This window comes from Perca fluviatilis, chromosome 21 (assembly GCF_010015445.1).
Source record: "Perca fluviatilis chromosome 21, GENO_Pfluv_1.0, whole genome shotgun sequence".
In the NCBI taxonomy this organism is placed as follows: Eukaryota; Metazoa; Chordata; class Actinopteri; order Perciformes; family Percidae; genus Perca; species Perca fluviatilis.
Window position 1 is genome coordinate 17,878,289 of NC_053132.1, and position 13,480 is coordinate 17,891,768.

Below are 13,480 nucleotides of genomic sequence, written 5' to 3' on the forward strand. Positions count from 1 at the left end.
CCTGGAGATAACCGGTTCCAACTAGCCTACTGCTCCGAATAAGTGACAAAATAACGTCAACATGTTCTTATTTACATGTTGTGATTTGTATAGTCATAGGGTGTACAAATAACAAGGTCATATGAGACACAGCCGTCTTCTAACCGTATACAAACGGGAGTGGGCGGAGTGATTTGCTCGCAGCACCTGAAGCCCTGTGGTGAGGAGTAGAGAGTTTGGCTGGAGTTCGCTCAGAGTTGGAGTACAGTGCCTTGCGAAAGTATTCGGCCCCCTTGAACTTTTCGACCTTTTGCCACATTTCAGGCCTCAAACATAAAGATATAAAACTGTAATTTTTTGTGAAGAATCAACAACAAGTGGGACACAATCATGAAGTGGAACGAAATTTATTGGATATTTCAAACCTTTTAAACAAATAAAAAACTGAAATATTGGGCATGCAAAATTATTCAGCCCCCTTTAAGTTAATACTTTGTAGCGCCACCTTTTGCTGCGATAACAGCTGTAAGTTACGCGGGGTATGTCTCTATCAGTTTTGCACATAGAGAGACTGACATTTTTGCCCATTCCTCCTTGCAAAACAGCTCGAGCTCAGTGAGGTTGGATGGAGAGCGTTTGTGAACAGCAGTTTTCAGTTCTTTCCACAGATTCTAGATTGGATTCAGGTCTGGACTTTGACTTGGCCATTCTAACACCTGGATATGTTTATTTGTGAACCATTCCATTGTAGATTTTGCTTTATGTTTTGGATCATTGTCTTGTTGGAAGACAAATCTCCGTCCCAGTCTCAGGACTTTTGCAGACTCAATCAGGTTTTCTTCCAGAATGGTCCTGTATTTGGCTCCATCCATCTTCCCATCAATTTTAACCATCTTCCCTGTCCCTGCTGAAGAAAAGCAGGCCCAAACCATGATGCTGCCACCACCATGTTTGACAGTGGGGATGGTGTATTCAGGGTGATGAGCTGTGTTGCTTTTACGCCAAACATAACGTTTTGCATTGTTGCCAAAAAGTTCGATTTTGGTTTCATCTGACCACAGCACCTTCTTCCACATGTTTGGTGTGTCTCCCAGGTGGCTTTTGGCAAACTTTAAACGACACTTTTTATGGATATCTTTAAGAAATGGCTTTCTTCTTGCCACTCTTCCATAAAGGCCAGATTTGTGCAGTATACGACTGATTGTTGTCCTATGGACAGAGTCTACCACCTCAGCTGTAGATCTCCGCAGTTCATCCAGAGTGATCATGGGCCTCTTGGCTGCATCTCTGATCAGTCTTCTCATTGTATGAGCTGAAAGTTTAGAGGGACGGCCGGGTCTTCGTAGATTTGTAGTGGTCTGATACTCCTTCCATTTCAATATTATCGCTTGCACAGTGCTCCTTGGGATGTTTAAAGCTTGGGAAATCTTTTTGTATCCAAATCCGGCTTTAAACTTCTCCGCAACAGTATCTCGGACCTGCCTGGTGTGTTCCTTGTTCTTCATGATGCTCTCTGCGCTTTACACAGACCTCTGAGACTATCACAGAGCAGGTGCATTTATACGGAGACTTGATTACACACAGCTGGATTCTATTTATCATCATTAGTCATTTAGGTCAACATTGGATCATTCAGAGATCCTCACTGAACTTCTGGAGAGAGTTTGCTGCACTGAAAGTAAAGGGGCTGAATAATTTTGCACGCCCACTTTTTCAGTTTTTTATTTGTTAAAAAAGTTTGAAATAGCCAATGAATTTCGTTCCACTTCATAATTGGGACCCACTTGTTGTTGATTCTTCACAAAAAATTACAGTTTTATATCTTTATGTTTGAGGCCTGAAATGTGGCCAAAGGTCGAAAGCGTTCAAGGGGGCCGAATACTTTCGCAAGGCACTGTAATAGAGTCAACAATTAATAGATACTAAAAGCATAGTGACCTTGTTATTTGTACACCCTGTGACTATACAAATCACAACATGTAAATAGGAACATGTTGGCGTTATTTTGTCACTTATTCGGAGCAGTGGGCTAGTTAGAACCGGTTGCCTCCAGGATCTGTGCTAGGCTTAGCTAGCGCTGGAAGCATCAGACAGGGTTACAACACGCACAGAGATGAGTAGGGTATGTATCGACTTGTCTTACTCTGGGGGTTACGGTGAATAAGCTAAAGTCCCAATAAGTCGGCGTGTTCCTTTAAAAAAACAAAAACAAATATCCAAATCCTAAAATTGAAAATCGAATGCCTACCCAATTTACCAGTACCTGACTAGTCGAATGTTCAGGTGCAGCCATCATTTGCTCAGGTGTTATCACATGACCTAAGTACAGTACTATGTACAGAACTTCTGTCACAAGTGGTCGTATAGGTGGTTGCTAATCAGTTATGTGATTTTCTACATAGCAATAGTTTATTTGATGACTTTCAATCAGGATTTAGAAAGAATCATAGCACAGAGACGGCACTGGTGAAAATTACTAACGACCTTTTAACTGCTGCAGACAAAGGTCTTGTCTCCATTCTTGTTTTACTAGATCTTAGTGCTGCATTTGACACTATTGACCATTCAATCCTGTTACAGAGATTGGAACACTTGGTTGGCATTAAAGGAATTGCTCTGAGTTGGTTTAGGTCCTATTTCTCTGATCGATCTCAATTTGTGAATGTTAATGATAAATCCTCCAAGTACGCTAAAGTTAGCCATGGGGTTCCTCAAGGCTCAGTGCTTGGACCAATTCTATTCTCCTTATATATGCTTCCTCTAGGCAATATTATTAGAAAACACTCAATTACCTTTCACTGTTATGCGGATGACACCCAATTATACTTGTCAATCAAACCAGACGAAACCAGTCAGCTAGCTAAATTTCAAGCGTGCATTAAGGATATAAAATCCTGGATGACCTATAATTTTCTGATGTTAAACCCTAACAAAACTGAAGTTATTGTGCTGGGCCCTAAACACCTCCGAACTTCATTATCTAGAGATATAGCTACTCTGGATGGTGTTGCCCTGGCCTCCAGCACCACTGTTAGAAATTTAGGAGTTATCTTTGATCAGGATATATCCTTTAATGCCAATCTAAAACAAACCTCAAGAACAGGCCTTTTTTCATCTTCGTAACATTGCCAAAATTAGGAATATCCTGTCTCAAAACGGACGCTGAAAAACTAGTCCATGCATTTGTTACTTCCAGGCTGGACTATTGTAATTCCCTACTGTCAGGTTGCTCAAATAAGTCTCTTAAGACTCTCCAGCTGATCCAGAATGCTGCAACGTGTTCTCACAAGAACTAAGAAAAGAGATCATATTTCTCCTGTATTAGCTTCTCTGCATTGGCTTCCTGTTGAATCCAGGATTGAGTTTAAAGTCCTTCTCTTGACCTACAAAGCTCTAAATGGTCTAGCACCATCATATCTAGAAGAGCTCCTAATACCCTATTGTCCCACTAGAGCACTGCGCTCCCAGAATGCAGAGTTACTGGTGGTACCTAGAGTCTCTAAAAGTAGAATGGGAGCTAGAGCCTTCAGTTATCAGGCTCCTCTCCTATGGAACCAGCTCCCGATCTGGGTTCGGGGGCAGAAACTGTCACCTCATTCAAGAATGAACTTAAAACTCTCCTATTTGATAAAGCTTATAGTTAGGGAGTGAGGAGTTGCAGTGTTCACCTAACTGGCCCAACTGCTTCTCTTCATAATTGTTAGATTAATAATACATAACAAAGTAGGAGGCGGGCAGCCAGGCCAGCAAGCCAGATCCGGCAGGGGGAGAGTTCTAAGCCCGAAAAAGTTACCTCTCCTTATGACCTGTCTCTCTTAGTTACCTGTTATAGTTACGCTGTTATAGTTCTAGACTGCCGGGGACTTCCTTCCTTTGACACACTGAGCTGCTCTCTCCTCTCCCTTTCTATTACTGTTACTATTACTATTACTATTTGTGTGCAGCCCGTCCCAGAAATGCTTGTTACTAATCCTAGCTTCTGGGAAGTTTACTCCCCGAGTCCTTATGCTTTTTTCCCCCAGCGTATTTCCTTGGAGAACGTTGGCACCAAGATCCTGGTTGCAGCTGTCGCCGTGGTCCTGCTGCACTCCCTGCTGAGCTCAGCGATGCCCTGCAATGTCATGCTGCGTCCTGCTGAACCCTGCAGCTTCCCGCTACATCCAGTCACTGTTCCATTATTAATGTGACTACTATCGCCACTGTTCATCACACCCCCAACCGGCTCGTCAGACACACCGCCTACCAAGAGCCTGGGTCTGTCCGGAGGTTTCTTCCCAAGAGGGAGTTTTTCCTCGCCACTGTCGCACTGCTTGCTCTTGAGGGAATTACTGGAATTGTTGGAATTGTTGGGGCTTTGTAAATTATAGAGTGTGGTCTAGACCTACTCTATCTGTAAAGTGTCTCGAGATAACTTATGTTATGATTTGATACTATAAATAAAATTGAATTGAAAATTGAAATTGAATATCTTTGCTGGGCTGATTGATAGCACAGTATAACAATCACTAAATGAAAATATCTACATTTTATACAATTCTAACGTTTGCTTCAGGAAACAGGATTAGCTTCTTTTAAGAATGACAGACCAACAGCGAAAAAGAACTGTAAAAGTTTCATGCAGTGAATTATGTACTTTCCTATGACAAATGGTATACACTGAGAGCATCAGGGCCACATGTACCACAGCCAATGATGATGACTACAACATCATCATCAATCAGTCTCTGTTTCACCCCTGAACACTTCCTTGGGTGTTTTTGTTCCTGATTGAAATGGCTTTTAAATAGCAAATGCAGTGGCAAAAAGAGAGTAGGAGAAGGCTTGCATTCATGTGGGCAGATAACTCTGCAGCATGTCACCTAAAGTCAAGGACAAAATGAATGAGAGGAAGTAGCACAGTCTGGACTGAATAAAGACATTCCAACCTGTATCTGACATGCTGCATTGGAAGAGTGACATTTATACTGAGAATATCTGTTTTGGATAAAGTGAATTATAACTGTCATGATGTTTTCTACTTGATTCAGAACATCCAAGGATGAGGCTGAGTAAAGCCCTGTGTACTAACTAGATGAAATAAACTGGAATCCTGGATCGGGAGCCAGTCTCTGACTCAAGTATGAGAGTTTTTGTCAATTCAAAGATCTGCACCATAGAGATAAGTCCCAGAACGTACAGGTTACTGCTGCAGGAAATGCATATTCCTGTGGGTGGAGATATGCGGGAATCAAACACAATACCGATCTTTAAAAAAAAAAAAAACAGCAATAAAAATAGCCATCAATGAGGAACTTAGTAAAGCTGTCATCATGCCTATTAAACTCTCTGGAATATCCGGGCAGTAGGATATGCTATTTTCCCATTGGTTTGTTTTTATGTTATATTTGTACGTGTGAAAGCAACACAGCAGAATTCAGACTAAGTGCCCTGAATCACGTATTCTTCTAAAGATAATATCAGATCTTTGCTGAAATCACATATACATTCCCCAACACACGCACACGCACACACAGGAACAGACACGCACATCCTTTTAGTGACCTGATTCAATGTTTGCAAGAATGGAAAGGGCACTCCTTTTGGACCAAACTGGCAGGGGGACTTAGTGTGTGTGTGTGTGTGTGTGTGTGTGTGTGTGTGTGTGTGTGTGTGTGTGTGTGTGTGTGTGTGTGTGTGTGTGTGTGTGTGTGTGTGTGTGTGTGTGTGTGTGTGTGTGTGTGTGTGTGTGTGTTTAGAAACATACATCCCCTCTAAACACAACCGCACACTAACAGAAACAGTCCCATATATACACATTGAAGAGTTCCTTCCCTGAGCACCGACACAGAAAAAGTCCTTAATCATGTCCTGTGTTTAAAATACTATTTCATGTACTTACATGAACTAATAAAAGTCATGCTCTGGTGGATCTAATTTGATTATAGCATGATATGATAGGTACGATGATACGATTTAGTTTTATATATTATGGAATTCTGCATAAACAGTATATAAAATGTACGGTATTTCTTTTCATTTACCTATCAAGTGCCTGTTTTGTTGGTATTACTTAGAGATAAGTGAAACACTTAAAGAAAATAACAAAATAGGCTGTGTTAAACCTGTCAGACTTATAGAGAGAATAACAAAATGAAGCTTGCTAAACTATTGTGATAATTTTCCTCCATGTTGTTGACCTCACAGTCAAAGGTGCTGAATGAAATGAGGGGTGAAGAACAGCAAGAGGCAACAACGCTACATTCTCAAGCAATTAGTTACGGCTCTCCCACGTCAAACCATTGTTGAGCATTCTGAGAAGAGTCAAGGCCATTGTAGCAACAATGCTATCCTTAGCCTTTGAACTAAAGCCCTTGTGGAAAGGGCTGCTGGGAGAAGTGATGACAGCGATCAAACAAGGGCATGCCATCCTGCACGTCTCCTCTCTTTGAGTTGACACGTGCGATGATGCTTTATGCACATACTGATGCCTTACCTCTTGATGAGCTTGATAGACTTGAAGGCTTCGTCCATATCGCCAATGGTCAGGTAGAAGCTGAAGTTGACCATGGCGTCGCGGGTGGCCTTCTCACAGTTCTCCAGCCCCACAAAGTCTCTGAGAGCTCGCCTGGACACCATATGGGGGAACTGGGCAGCTGAACCCCTTGATGGCTGGGTCTGCTGTGGAGGTGCTGATGTTGTGGCTGAAATCTCTGCTGACCCTGAGTCTCTCTCACCGGGCTGAGGAGGGGTGGCCAGGTAGAAAAACATGGTTAAGATTTGATAAGGAGGGGTGGCCAGATAGAAAAACATGGTTAAGATTTGATAAGGAGGGGTGGCCAGGTAGAAAAACATGGTTAAGATTTGATAAACACGCGATTCACAGCCAGTAAACAAATGCAGCATGTTAGGTAAGGTACGGTCATTATTAGTAAAAGTAAAATGCTAAATCCTGGGGACAACATGGGTTTTGGGAATCGGTAAGACAACAACAAAGCATCACAGAACAAATCTATTCATCAAGACAAGGTGGATGGGAACTGGACACAGCACAGTGACATCTAGATATTTCAGGGATGCACTTGTGCTGCTGATCTTGGAGCCAATACTTGTAATGTTTGGCTTAAAGGCAGCACAAGGCATACACAGCCACAGTTATTGGGAGTCAAGAACACTGAAGCTTTCTGAACAGAGTGTAGGGGTCGGACACTTACTTCTGGTAAAAAGACACACCCCCTCCGAAATAATAGCTGGGGGTGTGTAAGACCAAACAAACACAGTTCCACATAAGAATAGTGATGGTGCAAACAAAAAAAAACAAGGGGTATGTTAAAGAAAACTCAAGATTTGAAACAGCCAGCATGCCAGATGATGTTTGAGAACCCCTCCCACACCGAAAAGACAACACACAAGCAGAACAGAGTGTTCTCCATCCTCACCTTGCAGCTGAAATAATAGTAGGGCACACCCAGAGCGAGGAGCGCCTGCAGGCCTGAAGATTTTGGGTAGCAGTCGTGTAGGAGGAGCCCATGCTCCTGCGTACAGAAGAGTGTCACTACCAACACGTCCACCTGAGCAGAAGGAAGGCAAGACACTGTCAAAACTACTTTAAATTGACTTGGCATTTATTGCAATCATCATCAATCATCTGAGATAAATGCATAGATCAAACATATGTCTTTTTGGTTCTCAAAAATATTCAAATCATACTCTAGCACCAGTCGTCCCAGTGGAAATCAAAACTATCAGCATGCGTCATGCTTTGCTCATAGAGTACGGGACTATCTCAATGTTAAGAAGCAGTCTTTACCGCATCCAAGAAACTAGTTGATGAGGATTCAGAGCTGATCGGCACCGTCTCACAGACAAAAAGACGAGGTTCACTCTCATCCCAGAAGTGAAATACAGGGCAGCGACTGCTGAGCTCTGTCCCCTGAAACTGATGCCTGAAACACAGTATATGTAGCATAAGACAACCAAAAGGAGAGAACTCTACACTAGAGATGTTCCGATACCGATATCGGTATCGGCTCCGATACTGCCTAAAACGCTGGTATCGGTATCGGGAAGTACTGGAGTTTATGCACCGATCCGATACCACGTAATAAAGCCCTAAAGAAAATCTATGTTAAAGTAGTTTATTTAGGTTCTTTTTCCATTATAACTGACTGTCGTACTGGATAATAAAAGAAAGTTATGTGGCATTCATTCTTTGTGTTTGTTTCACAAAGAGTTTAACCTGAGCCAGACCGACAACAAAAATAGAAATAATATCACATACTACTATCCACATACAGGGATAATAGTATACAGTTGTTAAAACATAATAAAATATATGACACACTGGCATCGGATCGGTACTCGGTATCGGCCGATACGGAAGTTCAGGTATCAGAATCGGTATCGGGAAACAAAAAATGGTATCGGCCATCTCTACTCTACACGGGTAGAATACAAATACAGTTAAAACCTACTTTTCACTTTCTTCTCGCTGTAATATACCACTGGACGGTCTGCCAACAAAGAAGTCAAAGTGTGTCACCGTGTCCATCTCGACATCATAAAAGTAAACTTTGTGATCCGGTCGCCCGTTAACCTGAGAGAAAGAGTTACATACAGCTCAGTTAAGATAAATATTGACATAAAATGGTAACATTTTAAGATACTGACATATTGAATATAAGTCTAAGCTCTCAAAAACACATACAAAAAGGAGTGAGTAAGTGTTGTCTATTCACCTGAGAGATTAGGATGCTGACTTGGCTGCCGTTGGCATTACATTTGACTGACCTCAGGGCTCCCAGATTAGCAATCTGGTCAGCCAGGTTCTTAGCACTGCAGTGAGCTTTGGCATCTCTATAAAGACATGCAGTAAAACTGGCATTGTTGGAGAGAAACATACTTGGAACATAGAAATTGTTAATGAAGAGACATTTACAATACATGGCAGTTAGCTGGCTTTCTTTATTTATATAGGACAGCTGAAGACATGAAGGGGGAGAGAGAGGGGCAGCAAATGGCCGCAGGGTGGAGTCGAACCTGCTGCGTCAAGGAGTAAACCTATATGGGCGCCTGCTCTACCAGATGAGCTACCCAGGCACCCCTGGCTTTATTTTTACTACTTTTTTTTAATTGAAGGAAGCCAGAACTAGGTAAAACTACCATCCACATTAACATTATACCTTCGGGAGAGGTCAAAGACTCTAATGTGTGCTGTGTCTGTGCCAACCACCAGGTAAGACTGACACACACTGAGTAGTACAGGGTTGCCCTCTGACTTGGAGAAGGTCAGCAGCTGCTTCACTGTGCCCTAAAGAAAAGGGAGAAAAAAGATGGTTCAACAATTTATAGTGACAAATACCACTTGCCTGTGTGTTTAGAATCAATTCTAATTCAGGAGTAAAACAAAAAACACCCAGCCTGCTCAAACAGTGAATATTGGATAGTAAGTTCAGGGTGGGACAACAGACCTGTGGCGTGCGAATCTGGACCCTGTTAGGTTCCACAGTGTAGAGGTTCTCAAAATGTACAGCTACGATATGGGAGTCACAAGGAAACGATCCTGGGAAATCAGCAAGAGGGTAGGTGGAGAAAGAAAGTTTAAAAAAAATGGAGGACAAACGCACAAGTATGCAAATGAAGGCAGCGGATGGAGTACAGGGAGAATCGGTGCAGTTTCTTTTTCCACGTCTATAAAATGTTGCTCATCGGTCTGTTCAGTGGGCTTTTGCTTAAAGCTATAGTGCGTAGTTTCTGTCGCCCCCATGAGGAATTCTAAGTAATGACAACACCACTGTTGTTGCATCCACATGACACAAGCCTTCCCACGCGCCCCCCCACCCCTCCTCCACGCAGTTGCTTGTAGCCAAGGAGGACACACTTGCGTGCGAAAGTCTCTGGACCACAACAATCTCTAAACATAGCCATGCTGAGAAATACAGAGAGTGTTTTGTGAAGCTGATAGTATTAATTAATTTTGTATCAACTCATTTGGCAGTGGCTTGAATGTAACGGACGTTCAGTAATATCAAAAAGTTGCGCACTAAAAGCTTTAAGTCGTGTACCTGTATTGCGAAGAACTGTCCCCGAAAGCTCATATACAGTGACCTGCTTGCCACTCCAGACTGTCACAGAATCCTGTTGGTATGACAACACGCATCTAGTTACCATGATATCATTTACATTTTTACTTGTCTTCATGGGCAAACCTTTGTAGGGGCATTTGTTGTCTTTTCTTACAGAGACATAGTCTTGAATACAGAGAAATATCACTTCTTCCCCTCCTCAACTCCACACTCACATTAGTAACACAAACTCCCTTGATGTGTATGTCAGACTGCAGAGTCAGGTGCGCTCCTGTGGTGAACTGAGTGATGCTGAGCTGGGTTGGGGTGAGCTGCACTGCTGCCACCTGCTGGCTGAAGTGGGCCGACATCACATGCTCACACAGGATCTGCACCGTGTTCAAATTGTTGGCTGCTAGCAGATTCAGACTCGAGCCCCACTGAAATGGAAGGTCTGAGTAAACTTTCCCAGTAGAATACTACACATATGTTGTCATTTTTACATTTTTTGTATTATATAATTTCATATGTGATAATATCATGTTCTGTAAAAAACGCTAGTCCAGATAGTACCTGTAGCTGAATGACATTTCCTTCTATTTCTGTGGGTGTCTGTAGCTTCCACTGGGCCTTGGTATCCCCTCTGCTGCCGCCTGGCTGCACCACCATCTTCCACATTGCTATGCGCCCATGGCTGGTACCAGCTGCCAAGATTTCTGGGGAGGCCACAACATTATACAAAAGCAATGAGGCTTCACAAAGTTTGTAACAAGTGGTAACACATAATCAGTCCACTCAAGGTTTGAGAATGTGATAAAAGATCTTGAAACTACCAAGTCCACAGGAATGTGAAGAAAAAAACAGCACCTTATACTGTTCACACAATGGGAAATATACATTTGCGGTTACCTTTTCCAGCACAGTACGAGACACAGTTCATCATCTCTCCTTTCTCAAACCCCAGAGTCTCGTCGAGAGGTAAAACATAGTTGTCGTCTCCGTCGAGGTCCCACAGCCTAAAAAAAAAATTAACACATTCAAGTTTAAAATGAAATGTACAGTATGTGTGTACAAACAGTATGTGTACACTGACCTGATAACCTGTTCCCCTGTTGCTGTGATAAGGAGGCCATTCTCTGTCCAGACAATGTCTACATTCTGCCCAGTCTTGCTGCTCAACTTAACCTGTCCCAAAGAAACATGTTCACAAACCAAACTGATCTTGAGATGAGAGAAATTCCTCTTTGATGACTTTAGTATACCTTCATAACTTCCTGGGCTCCTCCCTCAGGTCCAAGAGTGTACTGTGACAACATCAGGGTCTCGGTGATCACAGCAAGCAACTCTCTTTTATCGAGGTAGAGCAGTTTCTTGATTTCGCCCTCCACACTGAGAAGTAGTCTTGTCTTACAATGCTCATCCACACTGTGGACCATACCTACATACGAGGTACACATGGTTAACAAGATGTAAGATAACCAATGCCTCAAAGCACAACAGAGATCTGACAGGGTTGTAGATCAATAACTTACCATCTGCAGTGCTGACGTAGAATGTGAGTCCCTCCTGTGGGCCCATCTTGAGAGGGGCTCCCTTCCAGCTGAACATGTCCAGAGCACTCTCATCACCACTAACTGATGCTCGGGCTAGCATTGCTACATCGCTGTAACATAATTAAGGTTCTACTATCAGCAACACAGCATTCAGATCAAGAGGGCAAAGTGATATCACAATGTTTTGAATATTATCTCACTGTCAAGAAGAATAACTAACTCTGAGCATTGCATCCTGTTTACTTACTCCCCAGGCGAGGACGGTCTGAAGATGCAGCAAGTTAGAGGTTTGTTGTATTCATGCTTCACAAGATGGTTTCCTTGAAGTCTCCCTCTAGCATCTACCTTCCATACTGCTAGTGCTCCAGTCTGTCATTAAATAATTACACTATATTTATGTGGTTCTATAAGAAGAAATGTGAAGTTTAAATTGTTTCAGATTGCATCTGCATACGTAATATATCCAGTTTATGTCTTGATTTAACCTGCCAAGGCTTGTGCCAAATATGCCATGTTGGTAATCCAACCATGGTCCAAATATTGTCAGAAAAATGCATGTTTTAGAAAATAATCTATCAGCATGTATCAATAAATGCATGATATGTATGGTTGAGAATACATCCATACAGTACACGCAAGAGTGTTTGGTTCAGTCATATTCACAACTACACCCACCTGATAACCTAGTAACCGGCTGCCAGAGCTACTCCACTCCAGCAGTGTGATGCAGGCTGCATGTGTGCTGGGAAGGACTGTTTGATCTCCAGCAGGGTGTGTCAGCAGCACTACCTCTCCATTCTCCCAGCCTAGTGCCAACACTGGCTTTGTGGGATGCCAGCGCAGCACTGTGGGCTGGTAAGGACGTTCTAAATGGCAGCTTTCCACATACTCTCCCTGCATATGGACAGGAATGAAGTATGCAAACTTTGTTAAGTATGCGGTTATTAATAATATCCACACACGGGAAAATATTAGTGGATAACAAAGTAGTCTTTCTTTGTTCTTTCTCTCGTGTAATGTAGTGAAAATAGTGTTCATCTGCAAAGCCCAGTGTTTACCTGCTGCAGGTAGAGGTCTACATTGCCGCCAGTGGTGGGGCTGCTTGAGGCCACAGCCAGTACAGGAAGAGCTGAGTGCCAGGTCAACTGAGAGGGCACACCACTGCTTTCAGGGGCCTCAATACGGTGGTCAAAATACACCGCCATGTCCCCACCGCTCCTCTCTGGATTTGGGAAAAGAAACAGGGAATGGGAGCTAGTATATAGGCGGAGCCTCCAATATTGTACATGGTTATTCATTGTGTATTCTTGGATTTTACGTTTTTGTATTTCTTGGGCAGCTTATTGTCCCTTTTCCAGCTACTTAGCTGTCTGGCTAATTCGTGTTGTAAAAGCTTGGTAATCACTAGCTAGTTCGCTCTTGAACGTACCCTCAAATAGCATTCAATGACTCCAAATGTATAATTTCACTTAGCTACGTTAATGTAACGTTAACGTTGTTTGACTTAGTTAGCGTTAGTTCACTTATGAGTAGATATAAACATAGCTTTAACTTAGCTATGGATTTGCCATAATAGTTAGCACTATCAGCTACCATTAACGTTATGTGACTAATGATTAAGTTAGCTTTAGCTGCTGACAGAAGCTAGCTAAGCTAGGTAAGCGAGCCTAAAGTTAGCATTCATTGCTTAGTCCTCGCTACCGTAGAATGAAGTTCACCGTTCTGTTAAATTATATGAAGACCAACCTCACTGTCGTTTTCTTCAGGTAAATGCCGATTTAGCTACTTGTTTAATCTCGAAATAACTTAAACATCGACCGTCACTTCCAGTGTTGTTTTGTAGCCTCCTGTGTGTGAGCAAAAAGCGTCTCTTACAGTTGCCCCTGACAACTTCGAAGGCGGGACAGG

At 42.6% G+C, this 13,480-nt stretch overlaps 1 protein-coding gene across 2 annotated transcripts in view; it reads right to left on the reverse strand.

The window, feature by feature from the left end:
• Positions 1-13,449, reverse strand: part of ift140 (intraflagellar transport 140 homolog (Chlamydomonas)) — a 28,706-nt gene extending 15,257 nt beyond the window's left edge. Inside the window, exons 1-19 of one of the 2 annotated variants that reach the window (XM_039788552.1) lie at positions 13,319-13,449; positions 12,631-12,794; positions 12,248-12,466; positions 11,820-11,941; positions 11,552-11,682; positions 11,282-11,457; positions 11,113-11,204; positions 10,929-11,035; positions 10,593-10,735; positions 10,256-10,459; positions 10,020-10,092; positions 9,426-9,517; positions 9,138-9,265; positions 8,694-8,811; positions 8,430-8,551; positions 7,766-7,901; positions 7,395-7,526; positions 7,170-7,205; positions 6,452-6,696 (exon numbers count right to left, since the gene is read on the reverse strand). In XM_039788552.1, the coding sequence (XP_039644486.1) occupies positions 6,452-6,696; positions 7,170-7,205; positions 7,395-7,526; positions 7,766-7,901; positions 8,430-8,551; positions 8,694-8,811; positions 9,138-9,265; positions 9,426-9,517; positions 10,020-10,092; positions 10,256-10,459; positions 10,593-10,735; positions 10,929-11,035; positions 11,113-11,204; positions 11,282-11,457; positions 11,552-11,682; positions 11,820-11,941; positions 12,248-12,466; positions 12,631-12,777 (2,423 nt within the window). In that variant the 5' untranslated portion in view covers positions 12,778-12,794; positions 13,319-13,449. Of the gene's footprint in view, positions 1-6,451; positions 6,697-7,169; positions 7,206-7,394; positions 7,527-7,765; positions 7,902-8,429; positions 8,552-8,693; positions 8,812-9,137; positions 9,266-9,425; positions 9,518-10,019; positions 10,093-10,255; positions 10,460-10,592; positions 10,736-10,928; positions 11,036-11,112; positions 11,205-11,281; positions 11,458-11,551; positions 11,683-11,819; positions 12,084-12,247; positions 12,467-12,630; positions 12,795-13,318 lie in introns of those variants that run through there. The other variant, XM_039788551.1, reaches the window with a different exon arrangement.
• Positions 13,450-13,480: the final 31 nt, after the last annotated feature.